The sequence below is a fragment of the Salmo salar genome, chromosome ssa11, assembly GCF_905237065.1.
Source record: "Salmo salar chromosome ssa11, Ssal_v3.1, whole genome shotgun sequence".
Lineage (NCBI taxonomy): Eukaryota > Metazoa > Chordata > Actinopteri > Salmoniformes > Salmonidae > Salmo > Salmo salar.
This window is the reverse complement of record NC_059452.1, coordinates 5,595,460-5,622,830: the sequence shown is the minus strand read 5'-3', so window position 1 is coordinate 5,622,830 and position 27,371 is coordinate 5,595,460. Positions and strand designations below refer to the sequence as shown.

General features: G+C 39.9%; 1 protein-coding gene across 1 annotated transcript in view; it reads right to left on the bottom strand.

The window, feature by feature from the left end:
* LOC106561902 (protein kinase C-binding protein NELL1) overlaps positions 1 to 27,371 on the bottom strand; it is a 502,584-nt gene that overhangs the window by 385,015 nt on the left and 90,198 nt on the right. Inside the window, exon 3 of the mRNA XM_014126233.1 lies at positions 10,022 to 10,172. Coding sequence (XP_013981708.1) covers positions 10,022 to 10,172 — 151 coding nt within the window. The remainder of the gene's footprint in view (positions 1 to 10,021; positions 10,173 to 27,371) is intronic.

Here is a 27,371-nt window from a genome sequence, read left to right as displayed (position 1 = left end):
ACAAATTCGCAGACAGGCCACTTCTTGCTTGGAATTTTCTCAGGTTTTTGCCTGCCATATGAGTTCTGTTATACTCACAGACACCATTCAAACAGTTCTAGAAACTTCAGAGTGTTTTCTATCCAAATCTACTAATTATAAGTTTAAATCGGGTGCGTTTTTTTATCCGGCCGTGAAAATACTGCCCCCTAGCCCAGACAGGTTAACTTGGGATTCCGAGTTCCCTGTTGTATTTAAACCATCATCGGTTAAGGCTTCATATGAACCAGAAAGGATCATCTGTAGCCGGACCTAGTGACGTTTTGGGTTGTTGTTTTGGGCTAACGTTAGCTAAGTCACTAGCATTTGGAAAATGTACTTGTAGTAAAATTGAGTGTACCGTAGGCCTACACATGTGTCAATTGAAGAATCACCTGAAGCTTGAGAGGACTGGGAGATGCAGTAGAGGAATGCAGTGCTGAGGCACTGTATGTGGTGAACTTTCTGGAGCCCAGAGCTGCTGAGGCATTGTGAAGGAGATCTCTAGTGGCTACATGACTACATGATTCAGTACTACACAAATTGGTTTAATTATTTATTTACTAACCAACTAAATAATAACAGAATATGAAGAGGGGGAAGAGAGAGAGTGAGAAAAAGGGACACATCATTGAAACATTTTATAACTATTCTCACAGTAGTCATATACTTTGTACACAAACCACCAAACGTTTGAAGTAAGAAATCATGAATGTATTTAACGCTACGTGTGAATGCCTTCATTCACCGTTTATCTCTGTCGGAAGCAGCCCTCCTTAGGAAGGTTGTTGGCCTTTCAGCGGAAGGCTTGTATGGCTCTGATTGTCCGAAAGGGGTCTCCCCTTTCTCGTCTTCTACTGTTGTTCACGCTGGAAGATAGCTAGCCAGCCATGTCGACAGTTCCCATTGGTGATGAGCATAGTAGGATACGTTGATTTGAAAAGAGTAGTACAGAAGGATGATTTGAAGAGTAGTAGGATGGTCCCACTTAGATTCACTTTTCTAGATATTTGACTCAAGACAGCTAATTAGCCGTACAAGTGATTGTCCGAGAGGGTAGTTTTCTTCTCCCTCCACCTCGTGTAGATAGTCAGAGTTTTAATCACTTTACATGCGCAGCTACAGCCTGGCGATGTTCTGATCTAGTCTGGGAGGTGAGTTTATTTTCTTCACCTCATATTGAGGTTCAAAGTTCCAACCATTTCAAACGTGTAGCTACGCTCCACGCTTTTCTGGTATAATGTTAATCTCAATACCAATCCTTTTATGCACTCTGGCCAAAGTGGACGGTTCTGTCAGTCTGACATGCTCTCTGACCTCACTCGAGGTGTGGCTACTAACTATGCACAGTTTATACCACATTCATATCGTAACAAAAATACTTTCATCATTTGTCATATTTCATATAGATTAAGGATGGAGACTTCATACCTGTGGTGTAAATAGTTTAAGTTACAGTATTTCCTTTATAACCGTTTTAATTACATTACAAAATATAAACCAATATGACATTAGTTTTATATAGATAACCCCCACATTCTTATTTTAGAAATATTGTTCCAGTATTCACTTTGAATGTGTTAGAGTGTCGGCGGGAAAATACTGGAAGAGAAAGAAAAAGTCGTCTTCTGTAATTTCCGACAGGGTGTGAGCTGTCAAACCGGCAGCAGCTCCCTCCTCCCCTCTTCTGTGGGTGAGAGGTCTGGTTATTCTTATCCATTGCCAAGCTGATCTGACCCATTCAGATCCTCACAGGACAGTCATGCACTCAAAGACTTGGCCTCTATTGGTTGACCTACCCAACTATAGCTACAGTAGGCTACTCATGCGCTTAGAGATTATGAAAGCCGGTGAAGCACAGGAAATTGATGAGGAAGTGTTGTTAAGTGTTGCTAAAGGGGAACTTTATTAGTACAGAAGAACAATTTATTTATATTTTTATTAAACCTTTATTTTGACAAGGAAGTCATACTGAGAGTAGGGTCTGGATAAATACATCAAACATATATACAATACACAAAATTACCAAAAATATTAAGAAAAACACATTTATCAACATAGAGGTCTCTGATTATTTCTCTGAACTGACCAAGGGGTACCAGAACATCTAATTTCTGAGATCTCTGTGAGTTGTTCCACATAAAGCGAGCAAAACAACTAAAAGCAGCTTTACCCATCTCTGTAGAGACTGAAGGGGCCTCCAGTGTTATCCAAGCCTGTGACCGGGTTTGGTAATGTGTAAGTCAAAATTGAATTAATGATGATAGATACATAGGAAGTTTCTGCATGAGTGCTTTGTAAATAAACACAAAAGAGTGCTGCTCTCTCCTTAAACACAAAGAGGTCCAACCCACTTGCTGATACACAACACGTGTGAGTTCTATAACCATCACCAGTAATAAGGGCACAATGGAAAACAGCATCTAGTGGTTTAAGTTTAACCTTTTCATATGTGAGTTCCAAATATCTCTAACAGTTGCCCCAGCGTGAGTTGTTTTAACCACGAGATGTCAGAATATTCCAAAATGCGATTATTATGCAACAGGACAGTTAACACGCGCTGCCTGCTAGTTATCTATAGGCTGTTTCAACTTGTCAATTTCAAATTATTTTCCAACAAGTTGTATTTTCTAACAGTTTGAATTGAGGTGTGTTCCGTCTCCTTATTAATTCACATAATAGTAGCCCATTTCAGCGTTGAAAACAATTTATGTTTGAGGCTTTATTGAGCCGACAAACTTCTCTCTTCGAAGAGAGCCCACACACTTTACTAATGTTAGCACAGATCAAGTATGCAGATATTGCGCAGTCTTGTACGAATTAGAACATTTTCTGGCTGGTGCTCGCATTGCCTTCCTTGTTGTTCTCCTTACAAATTATAACTTTGGACATGTGTGCATTCCTATCAAAGTAAGTTCCTTATTTTCTGTATATCATGTCATTTCTACTGTAGGTGCGTATGTTGTATGGAGCATAATAAATGTACAGTTTTATTCACATGTTTTCAAGTACTGATGACAAATAATGCATTCTGATTATTGCATTATTGTTATGGACACCTATGATGTGTGTAAAATACCTTTATGAAGGTGGAAATGATTATAATGTGCTAATGCAAAGCTGTTTGCCAGCTTTGTGTGGCACTATGTTTGTTGACATTATACAATGCATTCTGGGTGTCAAGTAAACATCTGTCAGACCAAAGATGTTATAATGTGGTGAAGGAATGGTTCACTCATCTTTCAGATAAACTTACAGAAGTGAATGAATGGAAGTGAATGATTGTAGATGACACACCCCCTTCAACATGCATACTATAAACAGACCAAACTCATCTTCTCTCCTCTTATTATCTTTGATGTGAAAAAACAAACATGCTGGCGTGCGCAAAATACCCACCGTCGGATTACTTTTAGATTTTTAGAAAGTGTTTTACTGAATTATTTCGATCAATGGTGATGTGATTAATTATAAATAGTAATTGCTATTAGCTAATTCATATTGTAGTTCCTGTCAGAGAGTTATAAAAATATGACCGCTTGCGCTAGGACAAATGTAGACTCCAGTTTGGATGATTGTGTTATGCTGTAGCTACTTCTGTGAATGTCTGAACATTGCATCCAAAAATAAACTGGTAACATTCTGGACATAACTTTGTAAGGACTGTGTTTGTGCAAAATGTTTCTGTGAAAAAAACAGTGTGGCCAGCTCAAATGCTGATTGTTGCGTCAAACGAAACTGGACGTTCTAAATAAGCATTCTAATCACACCAGTTTGAGTGTACGCTGCAGAGACCACTGTAGAATGATCACACCCGCTTGTTGGTACGTGTGAAAAGGTTAAATGCATGCATATAGATAATATCCCTATAATCAAATTAGACATAAGTGTCCTGGACAATTGTATTCCTATAAACAAAAGTCAGACATGGTTTGTTTCTGTAAAAGAAACCCACCCTAAACTTAAACTTATTCACCAGCTCAGTGACATGTTATTTTTTTTGCTTAGGGTTCTCCCACTTCTTTTTCACCCATGCATCTGACAGCTGTCCCTCCAGCTCACACTCTTTCATGTAGATTCTGAAAAGATATAGGATGAAGTACATTACCCAGAACATGAGCAAAGAGTAAAGAGTTGTGTGAACTTTCTGTAGATAGCTAGACTGTGCAGCGAATATACTTGGTGAAATTGGAGGGCCAAGGTGAAAACAGTGACGAGTGCAATTTCCCATTACTTTTACCATAACAGGTTATGTGCAAAGAAACTATCTAGACCCATTCAGGCTTTAACCATTCAGGTAGAAACTAATATTGTATAGCATGAACATTATAGTCAGGTCAACACAAATAAACCGAAATGGAAAATCAGTAGAACTAGAAGAAAAGAGAGGTGTTGGGACCAACACCACTGTGGAAATTACTAATTTAGGCTATCACATTATTAACGTTAGCTAGTAGTAGTGCATAGCGCTCTTGCCACTGCACTAACTGTGGCCACGTGACATAATCAAAACCTTTTTTGCAGCATTTCTCCTGTCATGTTTGCCACTGAATTAAATGCCTGGTATTGTCATCAGACCCTGTAACAGTTTAAACACAAGCCCTGGTATTTACAACAAGTAGCTAGCTAGCTAGTTAGATAATTAGGCCAATCTTAAATATGAAGTTGTCGCTCAATAGCAAGCAAGTAACGCTGTAGCTAACGTTAATGTTCGAACAGTTATAACTTCTAGTCCTACTAAAGCACGTAGCTAGCTAAAGGCACGGCAGGCAGTAGGCTGCAGTTCTGTTTGCAAAGAAGTAATCTTATAATGAAATAGTCGTGATCATTTTAAGGAGAACAAAAACTACTTACATTTGAACACTGCAGAAGCTTCGCTATTCGCGATCTTTGAAGATGTTTTGTTGTTTACTTGACGAGATCTAGCTATCAAACTTCACAGCCCTACTCTTCCAATGCACTGTGGCTGTGCAATTCACAAAAAGTATGCAGCGAATTCTACAAGATGAAAAGTCAAAATTAATATAACATCCTGGCATGTAAAGCATAGTATATTTTCAAAAAACCACATTGTTGTATCCCGCTATTCGTTGATTTCAGTAGCACATCCCCATATCTAATTAACACTAGCATCGCAAAAATAATCATTATTGTTTTTGTGAAGGCCTGTAACGGCTGTCTTCATAAATGGACCAAGGCGCAGCAGGTATGTGAATACTCATATTTAATTACAAATAAGGAGTAAAGCATCCACTTAACAATACAATAAAGGTGACAACAGCTACAGTTCTGCAGGCTAGAAACGCAGTGCAAAAAACAACCACCCACAACCCCAAAGAAAAACACACACACCTATATAGGACTTCCAATCAAAGGCAACTCAACACACCTGCCTTCAATTGGAAGTCCCAATCAACAATACAAACATTCCCCATACACAAAACTGCCACGTCCTGACCCCAAAACTAAAACAATAGCTCCATCTGCTGGTCAGGACGTGACAAGGCCTTAGGTAGAATTTATTAGAATATAATTTTTTTCAAATAACACAATAGCATTTTCATTAGTTTATGTTACTGTAAGCTATATGTAAAAACAAAAAACACGAAATTCAAGTGTTCAATAAATTTTATTCATGGATTGTCTTTGTTGGAACACAGTAACAGCTTATTTTTATAAAGATAAATTACAATTTAAATAACGCAACCACCAAGACCCATGGTCAAGACACGTGGTCAAATCATGAAAAAATTTGTAGCCAAGTGGACTTAATAAATAGTGAACCTTAGCACAAAAGCAATAATGGCATTATTGAACATAAGTGTTGATATGACAGCAGTCAAATATAGTCAATTATTGTCAGCTCGTGCTTTTGTGCATCTTCACGCAATGGCATCAGTTGGATTTCATTTAGCTGTTATCCCTTGTCCTAACAGTTGACACAATTTTCGTAACATTCACTTGCTTGACACACTTTGACATATCTTTGTTTGGTTGTAGTGCGTAATAGTCTCCAGTTTTCTCTTTGTGTCTTGTCGTCTTGTCGTTCTTCAGCACCATTGTATTGTTGTGGAGTACAATGGCTGTGCCGGTGTCTTATTTTGCACAGATGGAGAGAGCTCCCTTCTTCCTTTGTTCATGGTGTAGGCCAGACTTGTTTTCTTTGCAAGCAAGTTCTTCGCCAATTACAGTGAAATGAAGAAATTGTCCATGGTGACAGTTCTCCCCTTGCCAACATAAGGTTCCACAAGCCTCATCACCACATTCTTCGACACTAGCTCACCTGCTGTGTTGCCTGATGTGGATATTTTCCCAGATATTGAAAGCCATTCAACATGTACAAATATGCATGCTCTCACTGTGTAGCCTACTCCAAGTAGGCCAGAGTAGACTGATAAGACACCATTTTAAGATAAAAATGTCAATGGATCAATACAATGAATGGCCCGCCCTGTTCTTCATTCACAATTGGTGATCACATAATTATGCATTATTCGCTTCCCCTATCTCAACTCGCCCATTCTCCCCCATTCTCCCCATCACACTTTACTTTATTGTCTGTTGTTAATAAGTGTGAAATTAGTTTTGGTATAGTACAGGTTCAAGGCAATTATCGGGGTGATTATCAGCTGGGCCCTGCTCTCCAAATATTCCAAAACATGCATGTTTGCAACAAGGCACTAAAGTAATACTGCAAAGAAATGTGGCTTTTTGTCTTGAATACACATTGCTATGTTTGGGGCAAATCCAACACAACACAGTACCACTCTCCATATTTTAAAGCGTGGTGTATATTATGGGTATGCTTGTCATTGGCAAGGACTGGGAAGATTTACACCACTCTAAATAATGCTGTGTTTGGTTGACCCAACTGCTGGGTTGCAGGCATTGGGGCACTTAGTTGGGTTATTTTCTTTAAAAACTGCTGGGTTATTGATGCTGGGTTATTGGTGCTGGGTTATTAAGATATGACTAAGCGGGTCAGATCAGAGGACTGGAGGCATGGTTTACTAGGGGTGTGGCTTTCAGATATTTTCAGTTATTTTTAGCCACCCATGAGAGTAAATGTAATTTATGTGAATCTGTTCTGTTGTCGGGTTAAGGTCGAACATAAAAATGTTTGTAGCTTCAATGAGGCTTAGAGAAATGTATGAGTTCCCTAAAAGCCTATGTAGCTCCTGTACCGTTTTATCATATCTACTAAATAATCCTGATATTACTGTGTAAAATGCACCAAAAAATGTGAGGAAAATTCAAAGAATGTAAACTTAAAGGGATAGTTAAGGATTTTGGCAATGAACGCAAAGACATAAAAATGGTATCCACAATCTGTCTCTGAGGAAGTATATAAAGGCTACATTGCCCAAATCTCGTACGATCCTTTTATCATGAAGAACAGGAATGACATTTACTCTCATGGTGGCCAATAAGATCTAGTTGAAAGCCACGCCTCCTGAAAATAACCTAAGGATTACATAAAAAGACCCAGCTGCTATGTCAACCCAGCATGAGAGTAAAAAATGCCCAACTGTTTGTGTAATCCCAACTACCAAACTTATTGGGTTATTCACGTAACACAACTGGCTGGGTTAAAACAACCCACTGTGTGTTCTGTCCAGTATTTAACCAGCGCTGGGTTACTAAATAACCGAAATTGGGTTGTTTTTAACACAGCATTTTTTAGAGTGAGGATAAAACTAAATGGAATGGAGCTAAGCACAGGCAAAATCCAAGAGGAAAATCTATCCACCAGACACTGGAAGACAAATTCACCTTTCAGCAGGACAATAACCTAAAACACAAGCCCAATTGTACCCTGGAGTTGTTTACTATGACAGTGAATGTTCCTGATTGTCCGAGTTACAGTTTTGACTTAAATCTGATTGACAGTCTATGGCAACATGTCTGTATAGCAATGAACAACAATTTGGCAGAGCTTGAATAATTTTGGAAAGAATAAAGGGTACATATTGCGCAATCCAGGTGTGCAAAGCTCTTAGAGACTTACCCCCAAAAAACAGACAGCTGTTATTGCTGCCAAAAGGTGTTTCACACGTGCACACTTTCGACACTATTCTTTCTATTTTATTGTGTTATATTCCATTATATACTTCTCACAATAAAATACAGTGCGCTCCAAAAGTGTTGGGACTGTGACATTTTTTAATTGTTGTTTTGGCTCTGTACTCCAGCACTTTGTATTTTAAATGAAAAGTGCAGACTGCCAGCTTTAATTTGAAGGTATTTTCATCTACATTGGGTGAATAATTTAGAAATTACAGCAATTTTTGTACATAGTGTCACCATTTTAGGGGACCAAAAGTATTGGGACAAATTCACTTAAATGTGTATTAAAGTAGTAAAAAGTTAAATATTTGGTGCCATATTCATAGTACACAATGACTACATCAAGCGTGTGACTAATGTGTTTGTTCTGGTTGTGTTTCAGATTATTTTGTGCCCAATATAAATTTATGGTAAGTAATGTAATGTGTCATTTTGGAGTCACTTTTATTTTGGAGTCACTTTTATACACTTCTACACTAAGGTGGATTCTACCATGATAATGAATAATCATGAAATAATCATGAATAATGGTGAGTGTCACGTCCTGACCTTAGAAAGCTGTTATTTTCTATGGTAGAGTAGGTCAGGGCGTGACGGGGGTTTTCTAGTTTAGTTTTTCTATGTTGTCAGGTTCTAGTTTTGTATTTCTATGTTGGGTTTTGTTTGGGATGATCTCCAATTAGAGGCAGCTGGTCCTTGTTGTCTCTAATTGGAGATCATACTTAAGTAGGGTGTTTTTCCACCTGGGTTTGTGGGAGATTGTTTTTGAGTACGTGTATGTTAACTCTGCGTCAGTTTTTTGTTATTCAGTTTATTTATATGTATTGCATAGGTTCACAGTGTAAATAAAATGTGTAACGACACATTTTGCATTTGCATTTCTATGTTGGGTTTGTTTGGGATGATCTCCAATTAGAGGCAGCTGGTCCTCGTTGTCTCTAATTGGAGATCATACTTAAATAGGGATTTTTTCCACCTGGGTTTGTGGGAGATTGTTTTTGAGTATGTGTATATTAACTCTGCGTCATGGTTTGTTGTTGTTGTTATTCAGTTTATTTATATGTATTGCATAGTTTCACAGTGTAAATAAAATGTGGAATGACACACGCTGCACTTTGGTCCGTTCCTCCTTTCGACAACCGTGACAGTGAGTGAGTAATTTACACACGCATAAATATCACACCCCCAAGACATGCTAACCTCTCACCATTGCAATATGAGGGGAGGTTAACATTTTTGATGGGTATGATATTTATGCTTCTGAAACTTTCTCCATCATTGTATAATTTCAAATCCACAGTTCTGGAGTACAGAATCAAAATAACACCAAATTTGTCACTGTCCCAATACTTTTGGAGCTTACTGTATATGTGTGTTGACTGTGATAAGGGCACAACTCACAGACACACACACACACACACGCGCACAGACACACCCAAAATACAGAGGTAATGTACATTTGTGACTGAAGGTATTTGAAATGGCTGGAGGGGGAGTTAAGGTTAACAAAACATGTCAGTGTGCACTATGTGCAGATGCTGGATGATCAATGACTGTCTGTTCCTCCTTCAAGTATGATTTCCTTGTGTCATTTGCCAGTGTGAGAGATAAAAACAAATAGGGCAACATATTTTTTCTGTCCAAATCATGCAAGTACAAAACCATGCGGTCAGCAAGTTAGACATCTCCCACTCCTTTCCCTACATCATTCACATAAGCAGAATAATCTGATATTGATATTTGATATTTTCAACAGGCTGATCAAATTCGTCTTGCAAATGCTCAAGGAATGAATGCGACAAGAAGTAATCTGTGTGTTCAATTCCAACAGGGCCCATTCAGAGTCACAGCTGGGAAAGTTAGTTGACGATAGTGTTGGCAGATAGAGAAAGTAGCTGCTGAAAAGGCAGTAATAAGAGGATTAAAGATGCATTACCTGTGTTCAGATTCATGGATGGAGAAGATGACTCCTGACGTGGAGGACTTCTGCTTGATGGAGGCCAGGAAGGTAAATTCACTTTTACTCCTGAAGAGCTGCACCACCTTCTCTGTGATGTGGGCCGGCGCGTGGACTGCTCTCCCCACATCTGGGGGATGAGAGAGAAAGAACAGCAATCAGGGAACCGCATGTTTGCTGCTTTCACAGTCGACGAGTCAACATCCTGTCTGCCTGCTAAGGTTCAGGATTCACCAAGTAGGGAAAAAGAAGACAGAAAGGTGATTGCGTCCCAAATGGCAACAAGTTCGCAATGTTGTGCAATACTTTTGACCAGGGCACATAGGGCCATTTGGGACACACATAGAGAAACACAATGTCTGAGGCACGGCCTGAAACACTGCTAACTTTTTGCAAGAGATATGACTGCAGTCCCTGGTTCGAAATCCAGACTGCATCACATCCGGCTGTGATTATGAGTCCCATAGGGCGGCACACAATTGGCCCAGTGTCGTCCGGGTTTGGCTGGGGGAGCCGTCATTGTAAATAAGAATTTGTTAAATAAAACTCATGACACAGAAAAGGCATAGCATCTGTATGCATATTCAACATAAAGAATTTAACAATTAACACTAACACACACACTCAGTAATAAGCAAGAAAAAAAATGACCCATTTACCTGGATGCGGTCCCAACCCAGAAGCGCGTTAAACACAGCAAATATTTGGAACATTAGGATGAAATGTCCACTAACAAGTACAACAGCAAAACCTCCATCTAAACTCAGCAAAAAAAGAAATGTCCCTTCTTCAGGACCCTGTCTTTCAAAGACAATTCGTAAAAATCCAAATATCTTCACAGTTCTTCATTGTAAAGGGGTTAAACACCGTTTCCCATGCTTGTTCAATGAACCATAAATAATTAATGAACATGCACCTCTAGAACGGTCATTAAGACACAAACAGCTTGCAGATGGTAGGCAATTGAGGTCAGAATTATGAAAACTTAGGACCCTAAAGAGGGCTTTATACTGAAAAACACCAAAAGAAAGATGCCCAGGGTCCCTGCTCATCTGCGTGAATGTGCCTTTGGCAGGCTCCAAGGAGGCATGAGGTCTGCAGATGTGGCCAGGGCAATAAATTGCAATGTCCGTACTGTGAGACGCCTAAGACAGCTACAGGACGGACAGCTGATCATCCTCACAGTGGCAGACCACGTGTAACAACATCTGCACAGGATCGGTACATCCGAACATCACACCTTCGGGACAGGTACAGGATGGCAACAACAAATGCCCGAGTTACACCAGGAACGCACAATCCCTCTATCAGTGCTCAGACTGGACCAGACAGGACTGGCAAAAAGTGCTCTTCACTGACAAGTTGCGGTTTCGTCTCACCAGGGGTGATGGTCGGATTCGTGTTTATCGTTCGAAGAAATGAGCGTTACACCGAGGCCTGTACTCTGGAGCGGGATCGATTTGAAGGTGGAGGGTCTGTCATGGTCTGGGGCGGTGTGTCACAGCATCATCGGACTGAGCTTGTTGTCATTGCAAGCAATCTCAACGCTGTGCGTTACAGGGAAGACCTCCCTCATGTGGTACCCTTCCTGCAGGCTCATCCTGACATGACCCTCCAGCATGACAATCCACCACCCATACTGCTTGTTATGTGAGTGATTTCCTGCAAGACAGGAATGTCAGTGTTCTGCCATGGCCAGCGAAGAGCCTGGGACCTGGGACATGTTGGATCGGAGGATGAGGGCTAAGGCCATTCCCCCCAGAAATGTCCGGGAACTTGCATGTGCCTTGGTGGAAGAGTGGGGTAACATCTCACAGCAAGAACTGACAAATCTGGTGCAGTCCATGAAGAGGAGATGCACTGCAGCACTGTTGGCCACACCAGATACTGACTGTTACTTTTGATTTTGACTCCCCCTTTGTTCAGGGACACATTATTCCATTTCTGTTAGTCACATGTCTGTGGAACTTGTTCAGTATATTTCTGTTGTTGAATCTTGTTATGTTCATAGAAATATTTACACATGTTAAGTTTCCTGAAAATAAACGCAGTTGACAGTGAGAGGACGTTTCTTTTTTGCGTTAATGAGGCACATGAGACACACAAAACAGGTGAGGGATGTGTTCATTAGGGCACAAAACGTTTCAAAGCGTAGTGCAATGGAACACCAAATTGAGTGTTTCTACACTGAACAAAAACATAAACGCAACATGTAAAGTCCCATGTTTCATGAGCTGAAATAAAAGATCCCAGAAATGTTCCATATGTACACAAAGCTTATTTCTCTCAAATTGTTTTCACACATTTGTTTAAATCCCTGTTAGTGAGCATTTCTCCATTGCCAAGATAATCCATACACTTGACAGGTGTGGCATATGAAGAATCTGATTAAACGGCATGATCATTACACAGGTGCATCTTGTGTTGGGGACATTAAAATGCCACTGTAAAATGTTCAGGGACCAGTCAAACAATACAATGCCACAGATGTCTCAAGTTTTGAGGGAGTGTGCAAATGACATGCTGACTGCAGGAATGTCCACCAGAGCTGTTGCCAGATAATTTAATGTTAACTTCTCTACCACAACATCGCATTAGAGAATTTGGCAGTACGGCCTCACAACTGCAGAACACGTGTATGGTGTCGTGAGGGCTGGCGGTTTGCTGACTTCTACTTTGTGAACAGAGTGCCCCATGGTAGCCGTGGGATTATGGTATAGGCAGGCATAATTGCATTTTATCTATGGCAATTTGAATGCACAGAGTTACCATGACGAGATCTTGAGGCCCATTGTCTTGCGATGCATCTGTCACCTCATCTGTCACCTCAGCCATCACCTCATCTTTCAGAATCATAATGCACAGCCTAATGTTGCAAGGATCTGTACACAATTCCTGAAAGCTGAAAATGTCCCAGTTCTTCCATGGCCTGCATACTCACCACACGTCACTCATTGAGCATGTTTGGGATGACGACAGTGTGTTCCAGTTCCCGTCAATATTCGCACAGCAACTTCGCACAGCCATTGAAGATGTCACAAACTTCGTTGTCTGAAGAGGAGAAATCATTGGACCAATATGCAGCGGTTATATTGCTCGTCTTCTTTTTATTAGAAGGAAAAAAACAACTCATACAAAAACAAATTACGAAAACAGTCCTGTAAGGTGCTATGACTATACAAGGAAACAACCAACCACAAACACAAGAGAAAACTAACCCACTTAAATATGGCCTCCAATTAGAGGCAATGACAACCAGCTGCCTCTAATTGGAGGTCGTTCCAAAACCCCAACATAGAAATAGAAAAACTAGATAAACACATAGAAATAGAAGATATAGAACATAAACCAAAAACCCCGAAACACACAAAACAAACACCCCCTGCCACGCCCTGACCAAACTATAATAACAAACAACCCCTTTTACTGGTCAGGATGTGACAGAAGATGGGTACCGTGTGGCTCAGTTGGTAGAGCATGGTGTTTGCAATGCCAGGGGGGGTTCAATTCCCACGGGGGACCAGTACGGAAGAAAAACATTTATGAAACGTATGCATTCACTACTGTAAGTTGCTCTGGATAAGAGCGTCTGCTAAATGACTAAAATGTAAATGTAATGAGTAGGGCAATATTCCACAGGCAATAATCATCAGCCTGATCTACTCGATGTGAAGGAGATGTGTCGAGCTGCATGGGGTAAATATTGGTCACACCAGATACTGACTGGTTTTCTGATTCACGCCCCCTACCTTTTTTTAAGGTATCTGTGACCAACAGATGCATAACTGTATCTCCCAATCATGTGAAATCCATAGATTAGGGCCTAATGAATGTACGTCAATTGACTGATGTCCTTATATGAACTGTAACTCATGAAAATATTAGAAATTGTAGCGTTTTGCGTTTATATTTTTGTTCAGTATAAAAGTTCAGATAGTGGCTGCCCCCCATGCCAGGCTTTTAAAACTCCCCCGGGTGGTGCCAGACACCTGCCGGTGTGTTTCGCATCCGCCGTGCCCTCTCCACTCAGCCTCACTGGCACAGGACCAGGCACTGACTGACCCACATGAAAAAAATACTACAGTTACATTTACTGTAGTGTTTTTGCAGACTGTAGTATACTGCAGTATTTACTATAGCATTATACAGTATCCTACAGTTTACTACAGAATTCTATTGTAAGTACTGTAGTATTCTATAGTATATTTTTATGTGGGGACTGACTGACTGACTTCCTGGCTGTAGGGCTGGCACGGTAATCGTAATAATCATGTAAGCAGCGATTATGAATGAAGACTGTGAATAAAATAAACATCATAACAAATGTAATACATACATTTTAGAAAAGTAGGTATACTTTACCCAATAGCAGTAGTGTAAATTAATCAATATGAACAATTGTTTTTTGCTATTCAAATGATTCTTTGATGACCGTTCCCCAAAATTCCATGATAGTCACAACCCTAGCTGGCTGACACTGAATGACTGACTGACTGACTGTCTAACCGGCTAAATGGCTGACTAACTGGTTGGGGGGCACGGGGGTGGGAACCACTTCTTTGGGAAATCCTCAAAAGAAAATATTTTCCTTATTCTAAGCTATTCCTTATTCTAAGGCTTAGCAGTGAGCTTTGTTCAAATATCAAATGACATCTTATTCTCTATAGTGCACTTTTTTTAAGGCATTTTTTTAACCAATTAAGCTAAATAGCCTCCTGGTTGGTCAAAGTAGTGCACTATATATAGGGAATAGGCTCATTTGAGACAGTGGCCATGTGTGAATACTAATACTAGTGTTCTAAATAGTAGACATTTAATAATGTATTCAAAAATAGTTTTATAGTATGTGAAATTTTGAAAATTGAGTATGCTTTAAATGCCAGGATGTTATACTCATTTTGGCTTTTAATCTAGTAGAAATCGCTGCACCCTTTCGAGGAAGAGAATCGTCTTTTCAGAGTCACGTGTGTTTGAAACCAGCTTATATTCAGCTGATAATCAGATAAGGAGACTCGCTGTGCCTACATGAACAAATGGTGTGAATCAACACAATTTTGCATTAGATTATGCATTCGAATGATTGGTGAGCCTAGCTAGTATGTTGATATTTGTTGTCTACTGAATTCGTTTTGACTAATGAGTAGGCTATGTTCTAATAGTATGTAGTACAATTACAACATAGTAGGGCTACAGTGCATTCGGAAAGTATTCAGAAAGTATTCATTTAATCAATTTTAGAATAAGGCTGTAACGTAACAAAATGTGGAAAAAGTCAAGGGGTCTGAAAACTTCCGAATGCACTGTGTGTAGTTTTAGTAAGTAGTAGTTAAGATAGATTTTGGATATGGCCAGTGTGTCCCTCTACATAGTGTCTACTGCTATGGTGCCCTGATGGGAGGATGAGTCAAGGAGAAGAGAAGGAATCCTGCCAATATAGTGAAAAACTGGCTGAGACTGATGGATTCCCTCCTTTTTAGGCCACTGTCTGAGTCACCAGCGTCACACACGAATCCAGCTGGCCAGACACTAATGTATCACTAATCTGAGGTGTCGTGCTGATTTAGGATCAGTTAGCCTTGAAGATCACAATAAATAAGAATAAATGGACGATTAAATCCTACCGATTAACGATTAAATCCTACCTCACGAACTGGTCCCACTACGTCTCCCTTAACCCCTTACACTTGTGGGAATCGGCCTATATGGATAGGGCTAAATTGAAATTGTCCCGTCTGCTCCCGCTCCCCTCTCTGTCGCTTGTGGTCGCCAGACTGCTCATCATTACGCACACCTGTCACCATCATTACGCACACCAGCGCTTCATCTGGAATCCATCACATCATTGATTGCCTCCCCTATATCTGTCACTTCCTCAGTTTCATCCCCGGGTCTGCATTGATGTTATTTTGTTTCTCTTGTCCAGAAGTTGGTCTTGTTTAGTTTCATGTCTATTTGTTATTAATTCCTCACGCTGTACTTGCTTCCCACCTCCCAGCGTCTGTGGTTACGGAACCGTTGCAGAAATGTTTGTTACAGAATAAATATTGAAAGCATATGCATATCCATGATAGCAATTAAAAGGGAGCAGTTTAGAGATTGTGAAAATTAAAGATGACACAAAAGTTCACCTGACACAAGACTGAATCCTGATTTGATGTGCATTTGTTGATAACGAAATAAAAAAATACGCTGAATACATTTAGTAACATGCAAATAATATTTTGGGAAAATGTGGGATATTTTTGTATTTGTATTTATTATGGATCCCCATTAGCCACTCTTCCTGGGGTCCAGCAAAATTAAGTCAGTTTATACAATTTTAAAACATTACAATACATTCACAGATTTCACAACACACTGTGTGCCCTCAGGCCCCTACTCCATCACTACCACATATTTACATTACTAAATCCATGTATATGTATAGTGTGTGTGTGTGTGTGTGTGTGTGTGTGTGTGTGTGTATGCACCAATGTTTGTGTCACTTCACAGTCCCCGCTTTTCCATAAGTTGTTTTTTCATCTGTTTTTTAAATCTAATTTTACTGCTTGCGTCAGTTACTTGATGTGGAATAGAGTTCCATGTAGTCATGGCTCTATGTAGTACTGTGTGCCTCCCATAGTGTGTTCTGGACTTGGGGACTGTGAAGAGACCCCTTGTGGCATGTCTTGTGGGGTATGCATGGGTGTCTGAGCTGTGTGCCAGTAGTTTAGACAGACAGCTCGTTGCATTCAACATGTCAATCCCTCTCATAAATAAATGTAGTGATGAAGTCAATCTCTCCTCCACTTTCAGCCAGGAGAGACTGACATGCATATTATTAATATTAGCTCTCTGTGTACATCCAAGGGCCAGCCGTGCTACCCTGTTCTGAGCCAATTGCAATTTTCCTAAGTCCTTTTTTGTGGCACCTGACCACACAACTGAACAGTAGTCAATGTGCAACAAAACTAGGGCCTGTAGGACCTGACTTGTTGATAGTGTTGTTAAGAAGGCAGAGCATCGCCTCTCCCCATCTTAGCTACTACTGCATCAATATGTTTTGATCATGACAGTTTACAATCTAGTGTTACTCCAAGCAGTTTAGTCATCTCAACTTGCTTAATTTACACATTATTTATTACAAGATTTAGTTGAGGTTTAGGGTTTAGTGAGTGTTTTGTCCCAAATACAATGCTTTTAGTTTTAGAAATATTTAGGGCTAACTTATTCCTTGCCACCCACTCTGAAACCAACTGCAGCTCTTTGTTGAGTGTTGCAGTCATTTCAGTCAATGTGGTAGCTGACGTGTATAGTGCTGAGTCATCCGCATGCATAGAAACTTTGGATTTACGCAAAGTCAGTGGCATTTCGTTAGTAAAAATTGAAAAAAGCAACGGGCCTAAACAGCTACCCTGGGGAATTCCTGATTCTAACTGGATTATATTTGATAGGCTTCCATTAAAGAACACCCTCTGTGTTCTGTTAGACAAGTAACTCTTTATTCACATTATAGCAGGGGGTGTAAAGCCATACATTTTTCCAGCAGCAGACTATGATCGATAATGTAAAATGCTGCACTGAAGTCTAACAAGACAGCCCCCACAATAATTTTATCATAAATTTCTCTCAGCCAATCATCAGTCATTTGTGTAAGTGCTGTGCTTGTTGAGTGTCCTTCCCTATAAGCATTCTGAAATTCTTTGGTCAATTTGTTTACTGTAAAATGGCATTGTATCTGGTCAAAACAAAACAACTATGTGCAACATAAGACAAAAAAGTGAGAGGCCTAGTTAGTGTTTCCAAGTAGCCACACACCTTCCAATGCACTTTTATGTATCAAAGAAGAGTCTTCTTCTATAAGTTGGTTTTTTGAGCTCTTCGAGCTGTGCTGTTGAGGAACTAGAGCAAGCACACTTGTAGTTGTTTTGAACACAGCCCTGCTTCCCCGCCTTTACATAATTACTGTTGTTGTTTACACAATCCAAAAACGGTCCATTATAAATCACAATCTGGGTCAGGTGGGCATACTTTAAAAGCTTGTTCTATATCCAACATGTCTAGCTAAAATTTAAATTATGATCTAACAATGTTAGGCTTTTACAAGGCAATTCACAGAAGGAGATCATCATTTTGGTGTGCATAGAATGGAGTCATGAGTGCATTCAGATGCGTGGTCCACTGCAAATTGTATTCACAATACAACAAACATAGGCTCATTCTGTTCAGGACAACCCAGGGTATAACGTCATGTCATCTTGTAACTATACATCAAACATAGTGATCATCAACATTAACACTGTATAGTACATGAGTTTTATGATATGGAAATATGAAGTGCACATTTTAACTCAAGGGTGTTTGGCTAACTTGTATGTTATCAAAGCGATATTTATTATCATCCTCAACGTCTCATCTTTAAAAATACATTGTCCTCTTAATTTACAAGCATTTACCTCAGACAACAAAACATTTGCAAAAGTTGCCCAGTAAGCAGGAGGGATGGGGGCAACTTCCTGTTGCGCACGGTGTTCAAGTGCATAACATCTGTCAGTCAAGAGCTTTGGACTGCAGAGCTCTGGAGCGGAGACCCTGAGCTATGACGTCAGGTATAGCATGTTACTGTATAGCCACTGCAGTCCAATTTTGGCATTTATCAGTGTCCAAATCTTTTCAACCTGTATACGGGTACGAGTGTAAAGGGCTGTACTTGGCCCCATTATCTACATCCTGCCCCAGATCCTCTGCCACTCCAATCTCCACTTCCACTGTTACGTGTTGCGCATGGAGGGGTCAGTTGGCGGGAAGAAGGCCATATAAAGGGCACATTGTTTATACCAGAACTGTGATTTGTTGCAAAATGTCATTATTCTTAATTAAATTGTTACAAAAGCCACAAAAAATCTAATTAAATCAATGTTCACAACAAAACTGTGTTAGGCCTAATAAAAAAAAAATGTCTAGGATGCAGAATGGTTTTCCAGTAGGTAGGATGCAGAATGGTTTTCTAGTTGGTAGGGCTATGTTTCTCATGTCCATAGAAATACTCAGATACAGAGCATGCTGCTAACGTCTCATGTTCACTAGCAAGCGGTAAATTGCCGCATGCCACTTAGGCCGCCAAGAGTGGCTTGCTTGTGGGCATGCTGGCAGCATATAGCAGCATGTTCGATTGTGCGTCAAGAATTCAGCATAGTATGAAGGTCTGGTTTAAATAGTTAAATAGTAATATGCTCTTAAATGCTCTGGTGACAAACTTTGCTGCCCTGTTTCCAATCGTCCGTATGGCTGGGAGAACCTATTCAAATAAGTAAATACATTTCGAAAATATCCAGAACAAACTCTGGGAAATGCACTGTACCACACAGAGCCATGACTACATGGAACTCTATTCCACATAAAGCAACTCATATAAGAAGTAAAATCAGATTACTTTTATTTTTTAACAACGCGGACTGTGAGGAAACACACACAAAGGCAAACACACACTTATATGCACACACATATACTGTATATTGTAATATTGTTGTACGGTGGTATTATACATTTTGCATTGTAGGTATGTTGTGGTGTATTTGTATTTATTCCGGATCCCCATTAGCTGCTGCCAAGGCAGCGGTTACTCTTCCTGGGGTCCAATCACAATTACATACAATACAACACTACATAACTGAACACATTATTACTGCGTGTCTGTGTGTATGTGTCTTTTCACAGTCCGTGCTGTTCCATAAGGTGTCATTTTATTGGTTTTTGAAATCAGATTTTACTGCTCGACTTAGTTACATGATGTGGAATAGAGTTACATGTAGTCATGGCTTTATGGAGTTCTGTGCGTTTCGCGTAGTCTGTTCTGGACTTGGGGACTGTGAAGAGACCTCTGGTGGCATGTCTTGTGGTGTATGTATGGGAGTCTGAGCTATGAGCTAGCCGCTTAAACAGATAGCTCTGTGATTTCAACATGTCAACACCTCTCAAAAAGACAAGCAATTGCACTCCCAGTGGTGTAATAGTCTTATATAATGGACTGTTTATTTTTTTGTGTGTGTGATGTAAGTGCCTTAAATGTGTTTGGACCCCATGAAGAGTACCTGCTGCCTTGGCAGCAGCTAATGGGGATCCTAATAAAAACAAATACAACATACCTAAAATGCAGCTCTGCTTGAAACAGGTAGTACCACAGTAACTGTTTCTGTAATTCTGGCAAATTGCACTTTATACCTGCAATACGCACATCGCTTCATAATTCTCTGAACTGGAATAAACTGTGCCTTGTCCCAAACCTCAACAGGGGGCTTGAAATATTATTGATTCAGATGTTTCAGGAACCAATTTACACGAGCCATGACATAAGAAATGTGTGTGTTTTCATGTGCTGGATCAACAAGCACATCACAGGAGAACTGTGTTACTAGGCCTGGTGTTAGCTCTACATCTGGTTGAATGCATGGTAGGCCCATCTGTCTGTCAGTGGCCAACCATTTTCTAGTACACAGGAAGAGTGAAAACTTTTACTTTGATCAGTGCTTATAACCTCTCCCTACCTTATAATGCTGTTCTGTCAGCTGTACGATGGTGAGATAATTGTTTGGATACATTAATGTGAAGAAACTACACAGATCATTTCAAACTTCACTTGCCATGAAAAACAGTTGTATGTGGGGGCAGCTAAACAATATCTGAGCTCACTGCGGATTCAACACTTGTCAGATCCTTATTCTAACTCTGATCAATGGCATGTAAGTACTTGCTACCACCAAGACCTACAGTGCCAGTCAAAAGTTTAGACACACCTACTAATTCAAGGGTTTTTCTTTTTTTTATACTATTTCCTATATTGTAGAATAATAGTGAAGACATCAAAACTATGAAATAACACATGGAATCATGTAGTAACCAAAAAAGTATTAAAAGAAATCAAAATATATTGTAGATACTTCAAGGTAGCCACCCTTTGCCTTAAAGACAGCTTTGCACACTTTTTAATTCTCTCAACCAGCTTCACCTGGGATGCTTTTCCAACAGTCTGGAAGGAGTTCACAGATGTGACCCGATTCAGGAAACTAGTCGTATGTCGCAAGTCATGACTTCACAGGAGAGACGTTTGAATTAAAAAAATATATAATGTTATCAAAATGTGTTTTTTTTTGGCAGTAATGCCTTCTCGAACATGTGAACTTTCATGTGCCTTAACCTGTTAGGGCTAGGGGGCAGCATTTGCACGTCTGGATAAAAAAAATGTACCCGATTTAATCTGGTTACTAATCCTACCCAGTAACTAGAATATGCATATACTTATTATATATGGATAGAAAACACTCTAAAGTTTCTAAAACTGTTTGAATGGTGTCTGTGAGTATAACAGAACTCATTTGGCAGGCAAAACCCTGAGACATTTTCTGACAGGAAGTGGATACCTGATGTGTTGTATTGACTTTAAACCTATCCCATTGAAAAACACAGGGGCTGAGGAATATTTTGGCACTTCCTATTGCTTCCACTAGATGTCACCAGCCTTTACAAAGTGTTTTGAGTCTTCTGGAGGGAGATCTGACCGAACAAGAGCCATGGAACGATGATGGCCCATTAGACACCTGGCGCGCGAGTTCATGTTGGGTACCCTCGTTCCAATACGTTATAAAAGAGTATGCATTCGTCCACCTTGAATATTATTCATGTTCTGGTTAAAAAGGCCCTAATGATTTATGCTATACAACGTTTGACATGTTTGAACGAACGTCAATATATTTTTTCCCCTCGTTCATGACGAGAAGTCCGGCTGGCTTAGATCATGTGCTAACAAGACGGAGATTTTTGGACATAAATGATGAGCTTTTTTTGAACAAAACTACATTCGTTATGGACCTGTGATACCTGGAAGTGACATCTGATGAAGAGAATCAAAGGTAATGGATTATTTACATAGTATTTTCGATTTTAGATCTCCCCAACATGACGTCTAGTCTGTATCGCAACGCGTATTTTTCTGGGCGCAGTGCTCAGATTATTGCAAAGTGTGATTTCCCAGTAAGGTTATTTTTAAATCTGGCAAGTTGATTGCGTTCAAGAGATGTAAATCTATAATTCTTTAAATGACAATATAATATTTTACCAATGTTTTCTAATTTTAATTATTTAATTTGTGACGCTGACTTGACTGCCGGTTATTGGAGGGAAACGATTTCCTCAACATCAATGCCATAGTAAAACGCTGTTTTTGGATATAAATATGAACTTGATAGAACTAAAAATGCATGCATTGTCTAACATAATGTCCTAGGAGTGTCATCTGATGGAGATTGTAAAAGGTTAGTGCATCATTTTAGCTGGTTTTATGGTTTTGGTGACCCTGTCTTTGACTTGACAAAACATTACACACAACTCTTGTAAATGTACTGTCCTAACATACTCTAAATTTATGCTTTCGCCGTAAAACCTTTTTGAAATCGTAAAACGTGGTTAGATTAAGGAGATGTTTATCTTTCAAAGGGTGTAAAATAGTTGTATGTTTGAAAAATTTGAATTTTGACATTTATTTGGATTCAAATTTGCCGCTCTTGAAATGCACCTGCTGTTGATGGAGTGCACCACGGGTGGCACGCTAGCGTCCCACCTAGCCCATAGAGGTTAATATCAAAATTGTATGCCATCTGTAAATATGAATAAAATCCTTAAATTACAAGCCTAGTTGGTTTAGCCACAGAAAAAGTCAGCAACCTTCCCACTGGCCATGATTGGCTGATATAATGAGTGGGCTGGACATGCCAAGAGATGAGTTTGTTGTGATGGACTACTTTCTGGAGGACGATCGTGCCATTCTGAATCTCTCTGACTCTTCTGAATCTCTCTGACTCTCTGAAAATGAATCAGTCTGCCATGAAGCTTTCATCCATGTATATGGGTAAGAATCTAACATTGAACCTGTTTGGTTAACTTTAGCTAGCTATGGCAATTGGTTTACATGTCTAAATAAAAGACGCCAAGTTAAAGCTTGCTGTTAGCTAGCTAACGTTAGTGGAAGTTAGATGGCTGGCTTGCTAGCTAACATTGAACCTGTTTGGTTAACTTTAGCAAGCTATGACAATCGGTTCGTATTGCTAGTTAACCTCTTATGGCTAGGGGGCAGTATTTTCACGGCTGGATAAAAAACGTACCCGATTTTAATCTGGTTACTAATCCTACCCAGTAACTAGAATATGCATATACTTATTATATATGGATAGAAAACACCCTAAAGTTTCTACGTGTATGAAGTGTGTGTAATGTTAGTATCTGGAATTTGTCTTTCAGTAGAACATGCCTGACTCTCCTCCACCAGTCATGCAAGGAGAATGGTCTAATGCCTCCCATCAAAAAGAGAGCTGGCCCAAGCAAGCACAGGTTACACCTGGAGCATGAGGACTTGATGCCAATGGAGAACTTCATCAAAAACTATGCAGAGGATAATGCAATAGTATTACCAGGATGCCACCCAGAACACAAACACCTTGGTGGAAAGATGCTGCCATCCCATGTGACAAAAGCAGCAGTGGGGTGTCTCTACAAGGAATCGATGACAACACTTGGTATGTAAATCATAAATACATTTAGATTATTTTATTGATCTCACATTTTTTTCTGTATTTTCCATAGGTACTTGTAGTCGGGCTGTCTTCCTTCAGGAATCTGTGGAGAAAATTGCTGCCCCACATCTCAAGCACTAAGCCCAGGACAGACATATGCTGGCAGTGCCAGAGGAACAACTACCAGGTCTTCAGATCTGCCAATCTGCCAGAAGCTGTTAAGTCAGCCAAGCTGAAAAAGCAAGAGCAGCATCCCCTACTTGTTCAGAGTGAGTGGTCTGTCTACCAGAAGATGGTTGCTGACTGCAAGACCACCTGTCAAGACCTGCAGTTGTCTCTGGGGGCCCCTACTGAACCAGCAAGCAAAGACATCATGATGCATTACAGCTTTCATTTTGCTCAACAAGTAAGCAACATTTCCTCTTTTATACTGATGAAGGACAAAGATGGATAGATAGATGTACACTCAAAAAACAATAGGAAAAAATAAATATATATATATATATATATATATATATATATATAGGAGGCAGGTAAATACCTTTCACTGATCAGTGTAAACACAGATCTACAGGGGTGAGACAATTAATTGTAATGTTATTTTGTTGTTTGCAGGTGCACTATCCTTCTGACCTTATGCAGCCAGGTCCCATCTACTTTTTAACTCCTCACAAGTGTGGCTTGTTTGGCTTCTGCTGTGAAGGAATACCACAACAAGTAAACAACTTGATTGATGGCAGACCATGCACAAGCTCCACCACAGTCCAGACCTTCATTTCCTGATCACAGGCCAAACCAAGTTTTCCCCTGTCTGGTGCTTCGGCTTCATCAAGCAGCGCTTCAGAAAGACCAGAGTGAACACTTTGTCTGAGATTGCTGGTGTTGTGAAGGATACTACTGTGACGGGTCAAAATCCCACAGCTGGTTGGACTGGAGGATGGTATGGTGCTAGTGGAAAGCTATGGCTGGCTACAACACCCGACTCCGTACTTCAGGCCGCTGCCACAGATCAAGAAGTACCAGCACATCAGGTTAATATCATTTTAATTGCATTGTATGAGGTTATTGTTCTTATTTAAACTTGGGAGATGAATTGATGTTGTGCAAGATTGTAATGTCTTAAGTGTTTTGTTATTTGCTGTTTTACAGCTTCGATGCTCTGGAGCCTGGTATTGTTGTCGGAGTGTTCGGACTCAGTAGGGGCCAGGTTTTAGCTGCTGCGCAATGCTGATATTCCTCCCATAGATGGTCTGCCTGTACAAGCACCACCTGGACTGAACATAGTTAGACAAACGTATCTTTTTGAAAAGATCAGGGAATTTTGCGACAAATAGGCAATGGACATCGCATGCCTTGCACCAAAGTCAAGCGCAGAACAGAAACAGGCTCTCCGAATATAGATTCCCTTGTTCATGTGTGGTTTGGACAGACCAGTCATCAGCCCTATCTGCAGTGCCTCTATTCAAATGACCCTCTCCTAAAACACACACGCCATACATTGCTGCTACAAAAAATTGTATCTTGCTGCTCAGACACTTTACCCCTGATTGAATACATACAACTACCTCATCTTTCACTATCGTTATTAAAATTGTTTGTGTACATATTGTATATTATTTTATTTATATTGACACTATTTCTGATATTGCTACTATGCAAGCAACCATTTGGCTGTACCGTTTACGCATTCTGTAAAGACCCATCCGCTTAGTAAGTCTTGATATGTGTGGTCGTAACATAATTTTGTGAAATACCAAACAGACTCATTAAAAACAAATGCTTTGTTTGTAAATGATGTCTGAGTGTTGGAGTGTGCCCCTGGCTATTCGTCAATAAAACATTTTTATTAAAATTGGGCCGTCTGGTTTAAGGAATTTGAAATGATTTATACTTTTACTTTTGACACTTTTTCAGTTTTTTTTAAACCAAATACTTTTAGACTTTTACTGAGGTAGTATTTTACTGGGTGACTTTTACTTCAGTAATTTTCTATTAAGGTGTCTTTACATCTTTACATTTAGGCTGTCAATGTAAATAAGAATTTCTTGTTAACTGACTTGCCTAGTTAAATAAATAAATAAATAAATACAAAAATCTGGACACTTTCTGTTTACCTGGAATTTTTCCTTATTGTAGACTACAACCACTTTTAATCTTAATCTTTACTACACTACTCACTGTTTAGCCCATGCCCTCACATGTGAATCCTTAAAGAGATGGGTGGGGCTGGCTTAAGAGGACGTGAACAATGAGGAATGGGTGTAGACCAGGTATTCCCAAACTGGGGTATGGGTACGCGCAATGCCGTACGGGGGTACGCAGAATAAAAATGTGATACACGTTAGTAGCCGCGTTTCACTGTCAAAAATAAAATTCAACCACCTAGTGTTCTGTGAAATCACAACACAATATCCAATACAGGGAGCCTAGTCAAATAATTAACATCCAATCACATTAGCCGTTACTCTCTTGCAGGAAACCTTCACTCTTGCGCAGACATTTAGAAATGAAAAAATGATCATTTGAAAAATATGCCACGGGAGATTTTTGAGCGAGAATAAAGCTGACCTTCGAGTATTAAGACATGTATAAAAGCAACAGATATATTTAATAAGAAGGGGCTAGAAGCATCTTATATGGTGAGCTACCAAGTGGCTAGGACAGGCAAGCCCCATACTATTGTGGAGGACTTAATTCTTCCTGCTGCCAAAGATATGGCTGGGACAATGCTGTGAGAAAAGGCCAAAAACTATACAGACAATTTCTCCATCAAACAACACTGTTTCACAACACATCAGTGACTTGGCAGGAAATGTTTTGAAACAATTACTGCTTCGCATACAAGTCAGTGAATTATATGCGTTACAGGTAGAAGAGTCAACAGACGTGGTGGACCTGGCACAGCTCCTGGTATATGTCCGTTATGTTTATGGGGGATCAATTAAGGAAGATATCCTCTTCTGGAAACTAGGACAACATAAGAGGATATTACTGGACAGCTTTGTGACATCAAGTGGACGTTGGTGGTCAAGATGTGTTGGTATCGGTACTGATGGCACAAAAGCCATGACAGGGAGACATTGTGGATTGGTAACGCACATGCAAACAGTTGCTCCCGACGCCACTTGGGTACACTGCAGCATCCACTGAGAGGCTCTCGCAGTCAAGGGAATGCCTGACAGCTTGAAAGACGTTTTGGACACTGCAGTGAAAATGGTTAACTTTGTTAAAGCAAGGCCCCTGAACTATCGTGTATTTTCTGCATTATGCAATGATCTGGGCAGTGACCATGTAACGCTTTTACAACATACAGAAGTGCGCTGGTTATCAAGGGGCAAATTATTGACACGTTTTTTTTCATTGAGAGACAAGCTTAAAGTTTTATTTACTGACCATAATTTTAACTTGTCTGACAGCTTGCATGATGACGAGTTTCTCACACAACTGGCCTATCTGGGTGATGTTTTTTCTCACCTGAATGATCTGAATCTAGGATTACAGGAACTCTCCGCAACAATATTCAATGTGCGGGACAAAATTGAGACTGTGATTAAGAAGTTGGAGCTCTTTTCTGTCTGCATTAACAAGGACAACACACAGGTCTTTCCATCACTGTATGATTTTTTTGTGTGCAAATGAACTCAAGCTTATGGACAATGTCAAATGTGAAGCACCTGAGTGAGCTGGGTGCTCAATTACTTTCCCAAAACGGATGACAAACAACTGCATTCATTATCCTTTTTATGCCCTGTCTCCAGTCCACTTACCAATATCTGAGCAAGAGAGCC